General features: G+C 31.0%; 1 protein-coding gene across 2 annotated transcripts in view; it reads right to left on the bottom strand.

Annotated features, from left to right (window-relative positions):
- Positions 1 to 18,043: 18,043 nt before the first annotated feature.
- LOC25484028 (peroxidase 21) overlaps positions 18,044 to 21,380 on the bottom strand; it is a 29,566-nt gene continuing 26,229 nt past the window's right edge. The window contains exons 1-5 of one of the 2 annotated variants that reach the window (XM_013612777.3): positions 19,865 to 20,126; positions 19,471 to 19,619; positions 19,195 to 19,383; positions 18,944 to 19,109; positions 18,044 to 18,699 (exon numbers count right to left, since the gene is read on the bottom strand). In XM_013612777.3, coding sequence (XP_013468231.1) covers positions 18,293 to 18,699; positions 18,944 to 19,109; positions 19,195 to 19,383; positions 19,471 to 19,619; positions 19,865 to 19,931 — 978 coding nt within the window. In that variant the 5' untranslated portion in view covers positions 19,932 to 20,126 and the 3' untranslated portion in view covers positions 18,044 to 18,292. Of the gene's footprint in view, positions 18,700 to 18,943; positions 19,110 to 19,194; positions 19,384 to 19,470; positions 19,620 to 19,864; positions 20,127 to 21,380 lie in introns of those variants that run through there. The other variant, XM_039827617.1, reaches the window with a different exon arrangement.

Here is a 21,380-nt window from a genome sequence, read left to right as displayed (position 1 = left end):
GGACGAACCGAACTTGAATCACGTAATTCTTAATTGACTTGGGATGGGAGCTATTCATGTTCAAAGGTCAAACTATTTGTTAGTGTCAGCAAGAAAAAAGAGTGGTTCAATTTAGCATTTTGTTGACTTTTTTTTTGGTTGGGACCAATGCACTCGTTACTAGGATATAACCGAGAGATCACTAAATTGCAGAGAGGCTTCCCCGAGTTCTTCAAAATTGAATAACAAGATAAAACTAAAGGTCTTCTTAACAAATATCCCCAAAACACTCTTTAGTGATTATAAATTAAGAAATAATTCTTTAAAAAGGTCAAATATTTTAATACATTGAATACATTTTCGTAGAGTTTATTACTTGAAGCATGAATATCGACTGACATAAAGTGGTCTCACAAATTTCAAATGTTTTTGTCATAGTGTCTTGTATATATGTCATGGTTAAACTCTCAATAACAATAACAAAAGTCAGCAATGGCGAGCTAAAGACCCTCAATAACAAAAGTCAGCAATGGTGGGTTGAAGACCCTCAATAGTCGGCGACACTCTTTAGCCCGCCATTGCTGACTTTTGTTATTGAGAGTTTATTTATGACAAAAACCTTCAACAGTGTCCAAACTCTCAATAGTATCCCTGCACCAATATAGATGACATGAATGTAGGTGCTCTCACAATCTCTAAAGAGTGTCTTTGAGACACTCGTTAGCATTTCTCTAAAATTAATTAGTATTAGCAGAATATGTGTGTTGAGACATGTGATTTGGATTCCCTTGAGTGACTCTAAAATCAATTACCACTAGGGTTTCACTTGTTTGTAAATTTGCATTCATTATTTTTTATACTTAATAATCTTTGGTTTATAGGAGAAAATATCCTAGTAATTTAGAGTTTATTTTATACTTTTTTTTTGAAGTAATAATTTAATACTTACTAATTTTTAGTAAATTGCATTATCAATTAAATTTATCATTTTTTCTCCTTTTCTTTATCTATGTCTCTAAACGCACAAGACACCCCAACACCATGTTTGATAGTGAAAAGACACTATGTTTGGTAGTGAAAAGAAATTAGCCTCATTTGCAAATGAGACTATTTGCAAATGAGGCTAATTTCTTTTATTTTATTTAATTTAATATATCAAGCAAATAGCCTCATTTGCAAGAAAATATACCGGTTTAAACTTTTACTAGTTTCTAATTACAAAAATACCTTGAATCCCCTTGTTACATGGTCTGGATAATAATGTAATTAGAATATAAGGACTTTGAGTTCTTATCTCTTGACGTCACGTTGTGACAACTTTGACGAAGAGCGTTGAACCCTAGGATATACTCCTCCATCTCTATATGTAAATACTCTTTGCTTCTAATAAAAATGTGTTTAGATATAAGGACGGAGAGAGTATGAAAATGTTAATTGCACATTGATAATCACAATTCAAACACATAGGGAATATATAATGAGTGCTCATAGTTTAACTTAGCACTATCATACAAATCCTATAGGCTCAATATGTAAGAACAATTATCTCCCGTACAGAGGAAATCCCCCTACGTAGTTAATGAATTTGGATCATGAAAGGCATCCTTCACAAATCAAAGAATCCTACTTTAATTTTAGATTTTAAAGTGATGAATTGTCATGGCTCTGGAAGTATAAGAATGAGACTAATATACCGAGGTTATGAGGAGTTGAGATCCTCTCCATTTTCTAAAAGAAATAGAGGAGTCCACTACTATAATTTTAATATATAAATGTTTAATTAATGTCCTATATTCTAACTAAATAAGTTTCCTGTTTATAGGAAATGCCCACTAGGTTACTTAAGATTTTAGCTCCCAAATTCGTGTAGCAACTAGCCTATAATCACTCCTTATCACACCTATAATTTGTCTCATCTCCCCCCTCTCAATTTGTTTGTTTGAAAGGAGTGAATCTATGAGAAGATCCAGGATCCAAGTCCCTCCATAAACCATAAGAATTAGGAAGTAATCCCCTTCCCACATAGTATCTAGTAGCTCCAACCGTCACTAATTTGAGTGCGGAGTGCTTCATCAAGTAATTAGAAGGTGTGGCTACTTTATTGAACCATATTATAAAATCAAGAGTTTCATGTGGGTCATTTTTATTAGCAAAATTGGTGATGCGGGATAAATGGGAAGCTTAGCTTTCATTGCGCAAAGGATTTGTGATTCTCCACCACACAAATCCGTCTGGTAGCTAGCCCAATCCTAAGTATACTTTACGTAATTAATTAGACAAATGAACATGCAAAGTGGGGGCAAACAAATATCACTTCAAAATAATATCACGCAATTATTTTTATTGAAAACATATTTGAGTGACTGAACAACCACCCTGTTTATGAAGGGGAAAAAAACCCACCGTCTTTCAATGTCATTATTCTTCTTCTTGAAAACGAAATGAAACATGTATAAGGAGCCTTATATCTTTTATCTACTTGAGAATTGTTTAAAACATTTAGTTCCACAACCTTCCATTTCTTTCATTTACTCTTTTCTCTTTGTTTGTCTCTGTATATAAGCATCCTTTGTATTTTTCACATTTTTAAAAAAAGTTGTTAATGCAATTAATGTGTCTATTTTGTGTGTTAATATTATTAAATTGTTTTTGTTTGTATGTGTATTAAATTTGATTTTTAATATTTCAAGATAAGTTTTTAGTATTAATTAGGGGTATTTTTAGGAAAAATAACAAATACATTTTTTTTGTGGTTTTTGGGAATCGAACAGCGGACCTTGCAGATATTATGCATTGTCTTTACCAACTAAGTTAAATTTACAATGACAGTAATAAATGTATCTAATAATTAAAAAATGAGTTTATATTTAGTGAAAATAGTATTTAGGGAGAGAGTATAAAGCTCTCCCATCTCCTCTTAAACTTCCGAATAGACTCTAATAGATTGTCTATCGGATCGGCAAACCATTCAAAAATAAACCGTGTCCTCTCACCTCTCTTGTTCAAGCCATGAATCATTTGCAAGACAGCTCATAGAGATAAATATTGAGTTGAAAATTAGCTTCACAATATAGATAACAATTTAATTAAACATAACTGGCTAAATTTAATGGGGATAATAAAAGTAGTTGTATGTCCGAGTACATACTCAATTCTGGATCATAAATGCAGTATACTCCAGAGCAACCTACACTTTCATAACTTAGAAAAGACTTGAACTATACTTCCTCTTCTATTTCTTTTTAATTATCACATTTTGACATTTTATATAAATTAAGACAATTAACAATTTATACTACTTTTGATGCAATAAATTATACTTTTACTATAATGACCTTATTCATTTAATATCTCATTTGATATATTTCTCTCTCCGCAATAAATAACTAAAGACAATATTGGTAAAACAACATTTAATGTTGCATTGAACTTTGAAAGTGACAGTTAAACAAGAACAAAATTTTTCTCCAAAAGTGACACTTAAAAAGGAACGGAGGGAGTACTTCATTCTCCTTTTATGTTAAAAAATATGTTTACTTTAATTTTCTGAATAAAAAGATATAACAAGTAGATTATACTCTTGTCTCCATAGATATGTTTGGATTATAATCTTCTCATTTAATAGTTAAATATATAATATAGGGTAATGTTATCCGGTGCTTCTGTGGTACTCGTTAAAGAGCAATAAATGAATGAATCTCATTTAATTAAAGTGAGTAATAAGTCAACTAATTAAAATATGAAAAATATGCATTCAATACTCTAACAAATTTCCTATTTTGTGATACAAGCATGGAATCCTATTTTATTTTGAAGAAGATTTTGTAATTTCTATGCATTTGATGATTTTGTATTTGATATTTAATTGGTTATGTTTTATCTTTGGAATTATTAATTTATTTTGGACTTTATTTTAATTGGATATCTTACTAATTATGCATAGGCTTTCCATGAAATGGTTTGAAAGAAAAAAAATGATTCATAAAAAGTTCACGGAAAAAATATTGGTTCAAATAAAATCCACAGGAAATTTTTTTTGTTAAGAAATGAAAAGGATATATGGATGTAAATATGTAATGGTTCAATTTCGGAAACTGAAAAAGAAAGGAATTTTTTGTGATAATTCAACACCTAATTATACAACACCCCTTTCTTCCCCTCTCTCTCTTCTCTCCTTCTCAAACCCTAGCCGTCACCCCTTTCTTCTTCTTCTTCTTCTTCTTCTTTTTAGAGGGGTGATTTAGGGTCAATTTTGACCCAAAAATCACTCGTCCGAATTGTTTTTCGTTCTATCATAATTGAATAAGTGATTTCACATATTTTATATTTTCTTTCGTTTGTTTTTGTGATTTCGTCGTATTTGAACGACTCTGTTTGTTTTGATTTCTCGTCTTTGTGCAGTGTGTTTTTGATTTCCCGTCCTAGTGCGGTGTTTATTTGATTCAGGTTGAAAAATTAGCTTTGAGCAAGTGCAGATCCGATCAATGACAATGACTTTGGTGTCGTCAACGTTGCAGATATGGAGACATGAGTATTCGAGAGACATAAATATAGTCATATTTGTAGGCATAGGTACTTTTCCGTTTTATGCTATTAACATGGATGTTGTGAGTTTGTTCGCAGATTCATCCTTTTTGTTTTTAGCGAATTTGGATTTGTATTGTATCGATGTACTCTATCAATTTGAATAAATGAATATCGTTTATTTTTGTCAAAAAAAAAAAGGAAAGGAACTGTGTATAGTTGTGTAAAGAAAGGAAATTTAATAGAGTATCAAATACAATTTTTATTTTATTTTAATTAGTTGACTTTTTTTATCACTTTAATTATTGTAAAATAAGTGGAATTCGTTCATTTATTACTTCTTAACCGGCGCCTTAGGAACACCGGTTAGCAGCACCCTATAATATATTATACTTAATTAATACATTTTAATCTGGACACCGGTACAATTTTGGTTATTAGATTTTAATCTGGACATCAAATTTATTTTGTGAATTGGTTAATTAAGAATGTATTCAAAATTAAAATTAGATCCAATTTGTGACACTAGAAAGAAATACTAAAGGTTAGATACTCCTTAAAAATAATGATGCAATTGTTGTTTTGAAGAGGATGTTGTTTGTTTCTATTCACGCATGCCAACGATTTTGCAGATGGGATTGTGGGTTGGAGAAGAAAAGAAGAAGGTGATGGTCCATGTTATGTTTTAATTGGTACTTTAAATCTAAGCCGTCCATTTTAATCTCAAGGGTCAATAATGTATTCTTATATAAAGATGTCATTCTCACTAAATAAAGGGTCAATAATATATTCTCATATGTTAAGATGAATGCTAATGATTAAGAAAGTAAAATATACACTAAAGCATTTTAAAAGGGTTGACAAGAAAGAAAAAAATATCTTCAATAAATGAACTTGATGATTAATCTAGGACTCGAGTTAGATCATGGTTGGGGGTTCTAAGTTGATAAGTTTACTGTCTTAAGTCTTTGTTTGTAGTGCGAGAAATACGTGGGAATGGACAAACATTGTAAAAATGCAAGAACAAGAACATTAAGTATAAAAAATGCAGAAATGTAACAACCAAAATGAAATAAAAGGTATTATAGATAAAATTGAGTCACATACATCGTTCAATCAAAATCCAATAAAATGTTTATCCTACGTGGGGGAATGTGTTACTTAGTAGGTAAATTTACAGAACGGAAATGAAATTTCCAAATTGTAGAACAAGCCTCCTATTTATTGTAACAAGAGAGAAAGTAACTTAAGTTTGCATGTATGATAAATAATAAAATCTTTTTATTACGGAGAAGAGTATAACTTTTTTCTTCCAATTAATCTAGTGGCTAAATTCACATACTATAAAGAAATTGAAAATTCGAGGTTTAAACACTCACTCTTACCTATCAATGTCTATAAAACAAACAACCAGACTATACTTACAAAACAATTTACCCTATATATTTTATTGTGCAATTAAGCTACAATATTACAATTTACAACCATATATCCGAGACAAATAATAAAACAACAATTACCTCAAGAGGTAGGGCAAAGAGAACCTCACATCGAAAAGAAATCTTAATATCAGATTCACTCATCCATCCGTACTATGCAAAGAAAAATGAAAGATGAAAACAAACTATACATGCAAACAAAATAACTGAAAAGAAAAAATACTTATTTTTCTTAAACAAAAAAGACAATTTGCTCGATTATATCTAGAATGCTATGAAGCACGGATACAGATACAAGATAAATACACTAGATATGACACCATTATAATTTAAGAAAATAATATAATTAAGTGTAATTATATATATTGATATCATATCGATGTTAAACACATATCTTATCCTACACAAAGACACATTTAATTTGAGAAGAGTCCGCGCTTCCCACTAAAGCATGGCCACAACAAAAAAAAAAAAAAAATGAAGTGCACCAAATTTCACAAAAAGTGGAGATATATAGATATAGAAGAGAGAGGAGATAGTATTATATCTTCTCTTTCCTTTCTCCACCAACGGTTACCCTACAAACAAACAAAGGCATCATGAAGCTATCTGCAAAACCCATTTCTAGTCCAGGTAGAATGGAAAAGTTTCCACCACCATTGATGAGATTCTTAAAATCAAATGCAGCAAACAAAAGCAGAGGAAGAACAAGATCAAAGTCTAACTCTATGTTCTTAATCCTAAGGAAAAAGAACACTACTTCCATTGAAACCAAAGAACCTTCTTCCCCTAAAGTCACTTGCATGGGTCAAGTTCGAGTTAAACGCTCCTCCAAACAACCCACCACTAAAAAGGGTCGTCCCTCCTCCGGTGACGGAGCTCCGAGTAAATGCCGCTGCCCTTTTTGGTGGGTCCCACATACTCTCTTTTGTTGCCATTTTGTTAGGAAGGATTCAGTTTGCTGCTTTGGATTTCGAAGAAAAAGTAAAGCTTCAAAAGTTTCAGAAGCTTCAATGAAAAATGGTTCAAAAGAATCATATATAGAAGAAGAAGAAGAAGAAGAAGAAGAAGAAAATAACAGAGTATTTAAAGCTAAAGTTTTAGTTTCTGATTCTAATGATTCTTCCACTTTTTGTTCTACTCCACCAAAAAATGCTTTGTTACTAACTAGATGCAAATCAGCACCATATAGTTCATCTTCACTAGCAAGTAGGTTTTGGGGTTCTCCTTTAAGGAATGAAGAAACAGAGCAACCCTCTGAGGAGAAACAGAGTGAGTCTGTTTCAGTTTCAAAGTTGAGATTTTTCAAAGAACTTGAAGATTCAGCGAGAGAAAGAATAACTGAGTCTGAAAAGGTTTGTGAAATGAAGAGAAAGGAAGAAACAGAAGAAGGAGAATCTATAGCATTTCCTCTAGTGCTAACAAGATGCAAATCTGAACGAGCAAGAAAATCTTGATCCAAAGGTTTTTGCAGATACCTTCTTCTTTACATGGTTTTCAATATTGATTACTTTCTTGTATTTATTATTTTTATTTATCTTTCAATTACTTATTTTAATTATAGTTATGAATTACTTATTATAATTATAATTATAGTTATGAACTACTTATAATGAGTTGAATATAGGGCACATACACTTTTAGATTAGGCGTGTCTCAGTGTTGGACAAGTGTCGTGTCTGACACCAACATATATAATTATACTGAATTATGTAATTTTCTCAAATTATTAACGGTGTTAGCGTGTCGGCGTCTATGTTGTGTCTAGTGTCTGTGTTCGTATCCATGCTTCCGAAAATACAGGTCAATGTTGTTTTTTTCTTCATAGTGACCATATTATTAATTAAACTTGTGTTGATTTATTTTCTTGTTTTGACATCTTGAGTTGTACGAGAGAATCTTTTATGGTTCTATGGTAATATAATATAGAAAAACATGGAAACATGATCTGAGTTCTCGAGGATATTAATGCCTTGGTTGATATAAACAAGTTTGAAGCTAGAGTGTAGGGTTTTTCTGTGCAAGTGATATTTGTTTTAGTACTATCTTTTTTGATGTGCTGTTGTTGTCGGGGGTGCACTTTGCTTGGCATTTCATGTTCCGACACACAGTTTGAGTAAGCATCTTTGGATACTCTGACCAACTTTTCTACTAAATACATAGATGTTTTATGACTAAGCAATCCTTTTCATGTATGTTTAGATTTGTTGTTATAATGAGTTACACCATTCTCATAAAATTACACTTTCTAGTTTCTATAAAATTTAGGCAACATTGTTATTTTCATAAATTCACCGGCAATCTAAATACATATTTTTGTTAACTTTTATCTCCTATATAGAGATTGTAACGTACTCCATCTGTCTCATTTTATTTGTCTTTAGCTTAATTATTATATTAACCGTGATTAATAAGTGTATTTTAATAAATTAATTAGATCGAGAGAGCATCTTGCTTCTTGTGATAGAAGTGGGGGATATTGAATAAAATTTTAGTCGTTTAAAAAAAAAATCAAAATCTACACTCAAATTCTAGAGTGTCTGACTTCTTTATTTCGTTACTGTGGAATTATCTTTGTAATTTTAGAGTCTAAATTAATAAATGATAAACACATTTAAAGATTAAAATAATTAGCAAAAGTTAATATTTTATGGCAGCTAAATAACAAAAAAAGTAAGTGATTGGAAATGTTAACTTTAGGAACTATAAGCAACAATGACTCACACGGTTGAAATCAAAATGACTATTTTTCCAGGAAACAACTAAGTACTTGTTCCCTTTGTCAAAAAAAAAAAAACTAATTACTTGTTGATTAAGTATTATCTTTTATGACTTTGAGGTGAATCGCACCATAGTTTTGGTGGATTTGTCAGCTCCCTGATGTGGTAAATTATTTTTAATTCTGACATCAAACATATTTTTTGACTAAAATCCTGACACCAACATGAAATGCGTTTTAACCATTAAAAAAATTAAGCTAGAGTTGTGCACACGTTCCAGGGTTCTGAGCAAATAATAATAATATTGGGGACTTATTTATTTTTTGACTAAATAATGGGGATTTATTTTCTTTTTAAAAAATGGTGATTTATTTTGTAGTGGTTTGGTATGCAAATTTTATATTTTCCGACAGAAAATTGCTTTTTCTATATAAGAAGTTGTTTAATAACACGTGAAAATGATCAAGAACTCTATCGGTAGTTAACTACAACTCATTTTAAAAGAGAAAATCGAGATATAGTTAACTACCGTTAATTTTTTTTGGTCATTTTCATATATTTTTAAGTAAGTTTTATGCGAGGAAAAACAATGTTCTTTGTGACAAGGTGTATATTGTCAATCCAAATTGGCTAAGAAACACTCAGCCCAAGCTCCGGGTGGATTAGGTACCAAATCACTTTCCAATTGTCTACTTATTTTCTTTCTTCTAGAAGTTGTTGCTTGAGGATTTTGATTTAATTCACTAAAAACATTGTTTTTCTCACATAAAAATACATGAAAATGATCAAAAACTTTCAGTGAGTTTCAGAAGAGAAAAGTGAGCTGCAGTTAATTATCGCTGAAATTTTTTGGTCATTTCTAAACAATTTTTATTAAAATAGAATTAACCCGTTATCTATCTCGAACATAATTTTTTATATGATCTTGAACATTAATTTAAAATAGAATGACTCATATTATAATTTTACCAAATCATCTTTAAAATTAGTTTTTCATGAATTATTCTCTAATATTGAGTTGAGATTGGTTACTACGTAAAAGGTTATCACAAGCCATAATAATCAAAATCATAATATAAATGATGATTTGATATGAATATCGAACACTAGTCATATATGTATCCAGTCTACAAAATTATGAACTTTGAAGGAAAAAGACTTGTACTCTTTAAAGCAACTACTATATACTTCAGTCAGGTCTATGTAAGAATTGAACTATGTGAAAATGTCTTATCTTACCACATAAATAAAGGTAAATATTGATTGCCAATTCACCAAAATTTTTGTGCACACTAACTTATTTTCATATACGGCCAATAGTTTTATTGTTTCTAAACAAAAATTTCAAAAAGAAAAAGGTACTTACAATATGAAGGTAATTTTTTTTTAAAAAAAAGTTTTGTTAATGAGTGCATCCGAGACACTCTTAAGCATTCTAAAATAAACAATTATTTTTTAAAAAAGTCAAATATTTTGATTTTAAATGCATTGATTACACATATTTTTTATAAATACTTATTACTTATGATCCTTAGAGTGCACCGGAGACACTATTAACATTTCAAAAAAAAAGACTGAACTCTTACTTTTTTAGTATGAATATCACAATCCTTCCCCCTTTTTACTTACAAAATCAACCATTTTACTAAAGATAGCAAGTACACCTTTGAACTCTATGCGACACATGATATTATCGAGGGTGGTGGTGGGGAGAGTAATGGTTGGTACATGCGTCATGTAATATGATAGAACCTTTTATGTTCTTCCAAATAGTAGTCTTGTAATTTGATGAGCCTTGGGCCACATCTCATAAGTGATTGGCACATTGAATTTCTTTTTCAACCCCATGTACTTCTGTCGTGCCTTCTAACTTGATAATTTTGTTCTCATTCAGATTTTATAATCCATAGTGTATTTGACCTTTTTAGATTATAAAATCTGAATTGTATTTACTCAATTTTGTTCTCAATTTGTTAAAAGGAATAATTTAAAATGATATAATTTAAAGCGGCATAATTTAAAATTGACAACTAAATTTAATATTGAACAAGATTTTATAATACATTTACATTGAGATAACACAATGTAGTACACAATATTTGACAACTAAAACTAAATTTGTAGTACAAGAATTTGAGAACACGTGATGGAAAAGGAGAAGGTGGAAACTGATTTGAACAATCTGAGATTCAAACTGATATGAAATACAAGTTGATATAAGACAATCCCACGTTGACCATTTATACTAACCCATAAGTTGACCCTTCGTATGAAAGACCAATAGTGAAACCATGACATCATAACTTCCCCAAAAGAAAAGGAAAGAAGACGCGTAATACAATATATTGTATCTACAATCAATCCAAAACGTGTAATACAGTCAATAAAATGTGTAAAAAATGACACATTGACCTGAAATTAGTAGACATTCCAAATCTTGTCGACCATCGACCTGTAAATATTCATAATTTCGTTTTTAGTACCAACAAAATAAAATTGCACTTTTTAGTCTATGTAACATTTTCATTTAGCTTTTTAGGGACCAAAATTGTTGTCATAAATTTTTTACAAGGACTAAAAATACCAATGGAAAATTTTACAGGGACTACAAAGTTAGATTTTATTTTCTAGGGACTAAAAAAGAAATTATGAATATTTATAACCATTTACTTAATTAACCCTAGACATATAATAAAAAATCATGACTTATACTTGTCCAAATTATATAATCTGAAACATGCCCAAACAATGTTAAAAATTGTGATTTGGATACGTTTTGAAATATATAATCCGAACAAGCTAGTCAAATGCAGGATTATTTTGTGGTTCATATTGCACCGACAATTTTTATGGTTCACAAAGCACATAACCGTCAATAAATTGACTTGTATGGTTCATGTGCAAACACCATCACATATGAACACTTATCAAATAGATATGAGCACTAGTTGTAGTTTACTACAACGGGAAGAAACCTAATCTGTTTAGGGTCCACATCTCGCGTTTGATCCATGATTTTGTTTGTGTTTAATTATATTAATTTACGTTGTTGCATTTTGTTGTTGAATTATCCTCTTGAAATTATGTCGTTGAAATTGTTTTGTTTAATTTATATTGCTGTTGTAGAATTTCATTAATGACATATTTTTCTATTTTATGTGTTCTGAATAAGATTCATAATTCGAAACGCGCAAAACTCTCCAAAGCACAAAATTTAAACAATCTGGACAAGTTTCAGAATTTATAATCTGAACCAGTACTGGACATGCATTCAGATTAGATAATCCAAAATATTCCAGAATTTGTACGATGGTGTTACAACCAATGTTTGAACAGTTTGTGGTGTGTCTAATACATTTTTGGGAGATTTTATTAATTTTACATGTTTTCTTTGACTATAGTTACAATCTAAGATGGTGTTGTGACTATAAATAGCCTTGCATGTTTTCTATATTTTTATTGCAATTCTCCTCTTTTTTCATTCTTTTTTATTTCTTACCTTTTCATTGGAGGCGGTTATAATGTAATGGTCACCATTGACAATTCATACCATCTTCAAACCTGCTGTGCAGTTCTTATGGGAATGGTAAGATATGGTCAACAAAGACCTTTGTTGTACAATCCATTCACTTGCTCAGCAAAACCAATCATCCTCCTGGATTTGGAATCCTATATTACACATTGTGAATCAAAGAAGGGTTAATAGTGCTTTTTCCCATGTAAAATAAATCATTTTCGGCTTACCCCCTAGAAAATTTTGGGATGGAATCAGTCCTTTTAATATATATTTTTTTTTCCAAAATACCCCCTAATAGGCCATTTTAAGAAAAAACAATCCTTTAAAAAAAAAAAAAAATCCAGAATACCCCCCTAATAGGCCATTTAAAAACAAAAATTCAGATTTTTTTTTCTTTTTTTAACATAGAGACTACAAGTGTTGTCAAAAACTGGTTAGATGAGGGATTGCCACATTTAACATTATATAACCGGAACTGTTAATATTATTTTTTTTGGATTATATTTTCGAACTGTTTTGAAATAAGAAATGGAGGAATCATAATAATTTACATGTATTTTTAAGAGATTCAGATTATATAATCCGTATAAAAATGTTTCAGATTATATAATTCAAACCGTGTAAAATGAGAAATTTGATGGGCAGATTAGAGTATAAGAAGTGGGGAAAAGAAATTCTCAAAAATAAACCGGTCTAAAAGTAGTTTTTAAGGACATATAAGCAATCCAATTCAGTTTGATTTATTGACAATGTACACCCCAAATTGAGCTTACATGCTATGGTTTCATTTCATTGATTCCTATTAGATCTAGATTCAATTGCACTAGGACCTAACGGTCCTACAACCTTAGCACCAATGCATGTGGTTTTTCTGAGGTCTGTTGAGGTACCATTATGGTCTAATAAATAGATGTAACTGTACTTTCTCATTCAACATAAAATTAATCTGCATGCGGGTCTTTCCAGGTTCAAGAGGCCAAGGTATATTGTAAATGCATAGTATAATAGGTAAATAGTAAATACGCATAATTGTCCAAACATTCCTGTGATCATACTGTTTATGTGTACTTTTGACATATCTTCACAACTAACTGCAGTCATGTAAATTTCAGTGAATAATTTCGATCAACTTTCTTTACATCATTCAATGAAAATTTTCGGTTATATTAATTTGCAAAGAATAAGCTATAAAAGGAAATCAGTAGCGGAAATATTATTTTTGGCACATGTTTGGTGAAGTGGCAACGTCTCAATACAATTACTACTTCTGTGTAAGATCAGTGTTTAGTGTCAACACATGTAGGACTATTAGTGTGTGCAGAGTAAACACTACACCTTGTCCATGTCATGACAGATTTCAATTATTTATACACACATGGACTTGTCCCAACCACATTTCATTTCATGTCATCTCTTTTTCCCTTACTAAATTTGTTGACCAAATCCAACTTAGCATATTCAAAGTTTTTTTTTTTTAATAAATAAACATATATATTATAAGTTTGAAATAACTTGTTTAACCGTTTCTAAAATCTATCCAATAATATAATATGTTGGATAGCAATGTTAATTCTCTCTTTTAAAGTGACTTTTTTTTCATATGAACTTTTGACCAATAAATTCAAAGTTGAAACAAATATGACAGAACATGAAATGTTATTTTTATGATAATGTTCTAAAAGTAAATACAGGGTCAGATCTACATTTGTTAAATAGGGGATAATTTAAACCTAGTAACAATTATGATTCGATTCTAAAACGTAGGAGGTGAAGATTACATATTAAATGATAGAGATGAAGAAATTTAACATTTTTGAGATAAAAATATTAACTAATTGTAAGAAAACAAAAATTACGAGGCATACATTACTTTTTGATGAATTGATCCTCAATGACAAGTAAGATCCGATTATGAAACAAAATAGGTGAAAATCACATGTTGAACGAAATAGATGAAAATGTTTTATGTTCTGTAGATAGAAATAAAAAAGATGAAAAAAATGAGATATTTTTAATAGGGGTAAATTGCCTCCAAAGAGGTAATTTAGAAAAAACCGTTAAAGTTGGGTTTGAAATAAAAGCATTGATTGATATCCCAAACCGACACATCCACACCCCACCAGTATCTGGCAACTTATAATTGCTGTGTGGATGAAAATGATTTTGATATATATTGCAGAAACTCTTATGAAAAAAACTGAAAAAAAGAAAAAAGAAAAATACAGATTAGAGACATTGGTTCAATGAGCCAGCCTTAGCTGTGGTTCTTGCCTGAACGAACCCTCCCACACACACACAATCCCCACCCACTACTTCTTATAATTAATTTTTCCACCATATAAACGATCCTAAGTTTGGCTTTATATACATATATACTTCTGATATATAGTTTTAAGATTTAAAAGCCTAAAGAAATTTTGGAGCATACCAAATATGGAGCATATGTCTACCTTCACAACATGCTTCTTTCTCTTTCTCTTCCTTGTTCTCCCTCACTTCTCTAGAGGTTTGTTTAACATAACATCACATGCTTATAGCATATGCTTTAAACTTATAATATATATATTTTTTGATAAAGTTTAAACTTATAATATTAGGAAGTCATGATAGAGTAAGTTGTATATATTTGTTGGTGCTACTAATTAATTCTAGTTTAATTAATTAATTGTATATTACAGGGGAATCAGAAGCAATATTGCCTTCAGAGGTATATGAGATTGATTATAAAGGTCCTGAGACACACTCATCGGTTCCTCCTCCTCATCATAAATTTCATTCAATTCCAAGAAAAAACTTAGTCAGAACAGAGAAAGCATTGGGTAATATGGGTGTTAGTGGTGCTACTTTGGCAACAAATAAGGCAAGTACACTTGTAATTTTTTTCTTCTATGTTACTAGGCGGTAATTTTGTTTGAGGCATGATCAAACACTAAATATATACACCTCTCACAGTTTAGATCGAACATTTGTTCGTTCGTTATGCTATGGGAGACTGATCTCTTCCGCTAGACCATATGAGTAATTTTGTTCGAGGCACGAGTTCATGGTCGTACACTAAATGCATACACCTCTCATAGCTAAGATCGAACATTTGTTTGTCTTTTAGCTAGCATCCTTAAAATTAAATCATAGAATTTTGTATGATCAAATTGTAATAAATGGATAATAAAATTAGATAACAATTGTACTTGAGTTTAACTGCAATTCGTACATTTAGTGCAAATTTTGTCAAGAGAGATTAGAGTCTAGTGTGTTGGATATTGCAGACTTCAAATTGCTTGACAATGGTTAAATGCAGAGAGAATGAGGGAGTTTGAATTAGGAAAAACAAATTTATAGACATAGCTAACATTAATGTTGTTAGAACAACTAGTAACAAAAGATTAAATAAGAGAACGAAAGAGAAAGACAATGAACGCACGATATTCCGATTCAGTTTACAATATTACTCCTGAACCGTACCTTGCCTTCTTCCGTGTCTTGTATATATGAGCCATACTTCAACAAATGCTGGTTGAAGGGACTAGTTCTTCGCTGGTGACGAATAACCTTTCAAATTCGGTAGAGTGAGGTGATGACATATATTCCGATTATTGCGGATTAAAACTGATTATTTCATGTAGGATGATATCAGGGAGAAACCTAAAACAAAAGCAGGATGAAATTAGTTTTCAGGCTGTTTAGTTATTACTATAGCAGTATTACATAGATCAAAATTTAACTTGGTTCTCAAGTAACCATTGTCTCAATAAATTAAAGTTTTTTTTTTTTTTTGACACAAATAAACGATATTTATTCATTCAAATTGATAGAGTACATCGATACAACGAAAACTCGCTAGAAAATAAATTAAAGTTATTATTGTAGTATTATTATATATTGATGTAAATTTAATTCTCTACTGCAGGTTAAGAAAGTTCATGGATGAGAGGAAGCTTCTAAAGTTAAATGGACTACTACTTGGTGCTCTTACAAAGATATAATTCCTTTGGAGAGATAGTATAATGAATAGAGAGTCGGGATATTGTTTCATGGTTTGCCTATAACTGTTTTTTGATTGTATGGTTTACCTATAATTGATTACTTCGAAGAAGAATCTGCATATATTAATGCTTAAGAAAATTAGATTGAATCACTTTGTTGAATTTTTGGTACGTAATTGAGTATACATTCACAAATTTATCTAGCTTGAAAACATTGCGATACCGTCATGATGTTAAAGATTGATTGGCCTATTGCAACTGATTAACTAACACACACAGTAATTGTCACTGACAGCAATAACAGAACTTGAATCACTCTAACAACACACCTCCTTAATTCTCATCTCATCTCTCCTTAGGCTTCTAATCTACCTTTGTTAATTTGATCACAACTTAGACTTGTAAGTGCTACTACCAATCTCACTGTCTCAAGCTTTACCACTGATGCAGAAACCTCTTAGTAGTCCAAATTAACCAGCCCTTTCTAGATAGCTATTTGCCACTAGTTTTGGATTCTACTTAGCAATTGATCCATTTTTAATCTAAATTTCACCTTAAACACCCATTTAACAACAATTGGATGCTTCTTAGCTGACAGCTCAACCAACTCTCACCTTGATTCCTTTCAATTACTTTCAGCTCTTCAAGGCATTTTCAAAGCTAACAGGTTCTATGTCAGCAAATAAAGCCGAGTGATCTAAGTCACCTTCTGCAGTAATCATGTTGTCATAATCATATGATAAACTTCCAGTCTTGGTGGCAAGTTTCTAACACTCCTTGGCCCTCATAGGAACATTGGAGCTAAAGGAATACCTAAGAATTCTACTCATCAAACAACTTTCATACACCTTTGGAATTTAAATTGAAGAGAGTCCAATCACCATACCTTTTGACTTCAATTGGCTTAAACTCTTGAAACTTAGGCGACAAAATCTAACCGTAAATTCCGAGATTCATCTTGTATCACTTATGCAGATAAGCATGTGCTTCACCAACATGAATCTGAACCTCAAAAAGGTCACATGCTAAGCAAGGAGCCTTCAGAATTCTTCTATGACTCAAATCAAATATCTCTTCTGGTCATGTTGCATTTGCATAGTGAAACCGTTTTTCAAAGTTGTCTCATCCTAAATAGGTTTATTTTCATGTTTAGAACTGTTAAGAATACAGATACAAAATGGAGAAAGAGAGAATAGGAACAACGACGGCTAGGGTTTCATTAGAATAACAATAGCTTAATATTACAAAATGTTATGAGAGAATATATAATAAACCTAATGGACTCTAACTTACTAATATAAAGGTCTAATCTAATAGTTTAAGCTCAATACTTTATTATCTAACAAGAACAAACAATTTGAGATCACAATCCCATCCTTCCTTTTAATCATTATATTTCTAACTCCTTAGGCAAGCATTGTTCAATTGTCTGAAAACATAAACTTGTTTGCCTTACTATCGACATAATCAACAAAACATTCCTTAATTCATGAGAGTGAATTCATAGATTCTATTTTCTGCACTAAACAATAATCTCTCGATCACACACTTAAGTTTGGTTTGGATTTATTTTTGAGAAAATTATGATATGTTCCAAATTAATTAAGTCTGGTTTAGATTGGATCTTGCACATTACTAATTTTCTTTAACCAAACGAATTCAATCCATTACATTAATAATTAAAATTTCAATACAAAGTGGAAAATGACAAAATAAACTCAGGACAAATTAACTATTGATAGTACTTCCTTTCCAAGGAAACGAGTCACATTATTCACTTGATGTCTAACACAACTTACTCTAAAATTGGAAAAAGAAGTAAAAATGTTGATCATGCAGTCACCAAACATTATTCAATTTTTATTGTCATATACTTATATATTTATATTACATCAAATACTATATTGCAAGTCAATCATCATGCATGATACAACTTGATAATACACTCACAAACTTCAAAGGTGAATTATTTTCTATTGCCTTTGTCGGCTGATCAAGTAAAATATCTGTGGGAACAACTAATATACGAAAGTACAAGCATAAAAGTCTTAGCCCGTTGGCATTATTAATTATTCTATATATGAAATGCAAATACACATAATACCATAGCGAAATAATCATATCATATAACTAATTGGCATTAACGTAACGACAATCCTTTCGAATTTCACCTTGATCTCCGGTAAGAGGATTATTCTCCGATAACAATTGAACAGCCCTTGAGAATTGTTCATTGAAGTATCCATTATCAGCTGCCATTTTTTTCACATAAGGTGATGTTCTTGGATCAGTAGCTAGTTCTTCATCCACTGTTAGAAGACCCTTATGTTGCAAGATGTTCTTGTAGTAGTTGTTGTCAATTATCATTGGTGTTTTTCTATCATTTCTTGCATATAGAACAGCATTTGGATCTGGATTTGGTGTTGGGCATCTAAGTTTTAGATAGGCAGCATATGTGGGGTCTAGCTTTGGGTCCACCGTGGGGTATAGTCTATGGACCATATTCATGCAATGTACTCTTCCCACTGAGTGTCCTCCTGATTGAATCAAAGTGACCAATTAATTATGTTTATGTTTGACTTTTGAAGTAAATGTTATAATGTATATGAAGCACAGACACTCCTCGAATTAGGCGTGTTCTGGATATCGATACGACACCGACACTTGTAATTACATAGAATTATGTGATTTTTTTTTTTAAATTATCGGTTGTGTCGGCATGTCTGTGTCCGTGTGGTGTCTGGTGTTCGTGTCCGTAAATGTTAGAATGTACAGTAGTACCTAAAAGAGCAACAGTTGCTTCAACGTCTACACCAATGGCTTGAAAACGAGAAAGCACTAAGGATATGGAGTCATTATGATTTGGAATGAATTCTTCTACCATTGTTACATGGCTTTCTTTGCCATCCCTTCGTCCTGTCTTCATTTCAAATTTTGGACCTCCCAACTATACAAATGCAACAGCATAAAAATCTTTTAATTTTAAGTCTCAATTTTTATGTGGGATTTCTAATGTGCGACTCTTAACATACCATGGCAATTCCGTCTCTAGCGGAAAGAGCAACAATGTCGGCACATGATACTGTCAAGGGACATTCTTTCTCCACAGCAGCTTTGATGGTTTTTACATACTTGAAGTTTCGCATCCCGGAACTTCTCTCTGATGTCTGTTCCGATACTACATCGCCCACCGATTCTAAAAGCAGGGATGCATCACATGACTGCGTGGAAACCCACATATATATCATTATATTAATTGCTTCTTTAATCCAAAAATGATAACTTGCTGCGATTATATTTATACTCACCTCGACTATGCAATCATGGAAGAGATTTCTAACCCACGAAACCGCTGTGTTTCCATGCTCGTTATACAGTTCAATGACTTTTTGCTTGATGATCTCTTCTGCTTTTGGGCAGCTCTTGGAGTAGTAGTTCAATTGTAGCTGGCTTTTCCCTACGCAAAAAAATACATGGCATTATTAATTAGAGGAGATTAATGGTGCAATCTCAACAAAAATAAAATTAAAATGGTTAGAAATGAATAACTCTTTGGATTGGAACACATGAAAGTTTCATGCATGTTTTTCACTTGATAATGCATACTAATACAGGTCTTAAATATTGGTCACAAGTTCACCAAAAATAAATAAATATTGGTCACACAAAAATGAGGAAACAAAGTTAAGTATATGCATGTACCCAAATAAAAATGTAGAAGAAGCAATAGAAAGAGGAAACAGAAATTAGAACGAGGCTTGGATGCCATATCTTGCAAGTTTAAATGTCTCTTCTCTCTTGTGAGTTATGGAAGATGGAACTTAGAAGCTTTAAATAGATAAGTTATGGATAGCAATACTCAATTAATTAGCTTAATTAATTAATGTGATAGCAAGTGTAGAAAAAAGCTACTCTCTACCACTACGCAACTTTCTTTGACATTCTTCACCCCATGCTCGTGGGCCTACACAGAAGCTATACATGCAGCTAGCAATTAGCTAGTGTTTATATTATGGATTAATTTTGGTTATGGATAGAACATGTTACCGTATCACATTAACTATTAACTAGTGTGAAGTAAATTATATTTATGATGGTAATGTTTGATTAAGATATAATTAAATTGATAGGTGAGTTTGTACCAAAAGAAATTGATAGGTGAGTTAGGAAAATGAAGAAGAAAATTTAATTACGCAAATATTAGTATTAATGATTTTTGTACCTCCTACCTATAAACAAATTCTTTTAATCAGGCAAAGAAAAAAAAAAGCAAACAAATATCCAGCTGCCAATAATTTTTTTGTCTCAACGAGCCTAAATGATCTAAACAGTAGGGATACCTGGAGACATCTACCGGAATTCAAAATAAATAATGACCTATTTTAAGAGATCTTATCCAGAATTTTTTGCTCCAGAAAAAAAGTTCAAGAAGTTATAAGCATGATTAAAAATTGCATCTGTCTTGGACTTTTGGGGATCGGTTGGTGATGGCTAAATCCTAAAATGAATAATTTAATAATAATCTGCCGAGGGAAATAATGCACAAATAAATAATTTAATGAACAACTGGACCAAAAAATAAAATAAAATAAAATAAATATATATAATCAGATCCCTTTTTTTGGATCAGAGAACATTATATATATCATATTGATAAGTTTTAATGAATATTATATAGACTTACTTTGAATTATTAGAAATCATTTTTTTAATTAATTATTAGAGATCATTTTTTTTTTTTTGTAGTGATCAGGATTCAAACCCCCGACCTTGCATTGCCCTTGCATATATTATACAATGTCCTTACCAACTGAGTTAAACTTACGAGGACAATTATTAGAGATCATATAATTTTGACTTTCAGAATTTTGGGCTGTCAATTAAATTTGATTTAATCATTGAAAAGGATAAATTAATTTAAAACTTAAATTAGGAGTTGGATTGGAATATTTTGAAGTTTTAGTTGGGTTTATATAGTATTTGATTAGTATTTTATTATTTCGGTCTAATTTTATTATTTGTTTGTTTTTTTTTAATTTGTTATTTTTGATCCATTATCATTTTGTTATTTCCTTATTTATGCTTAATAGTTGTAGTCTATGAGAAACTTTTATCCGTTCAACAATATTTTAGAGAGTTTTCTCATTTTTTGTGGATTTTGAAACCCTATTTTTACAGGTTTTTCGCTTGCAAACTTGTTTCTTATCAATTTAGGTTT

The sequence above is a fragment of the Medicago truncatula genome, chromosome 1 (assembly GCF_003473485.1).
Source record: "Medicago truncatula cultivar Jemalong A17 chromosome 1, MtrunA17r5.0-ANR, whole genome shotgun sequence".
Classification (NCBI taxonomy): Eukaryota; Viridiplantae; Streptophyta; class Magnoliopsida; order Fabales; family Fabaceae; genus Medicago; species Medicago truncatula.
Note: the sequence above shows the minus strand (reverse complement) of the source record. Positions and strands in the feature narration are given on the sequence as shown.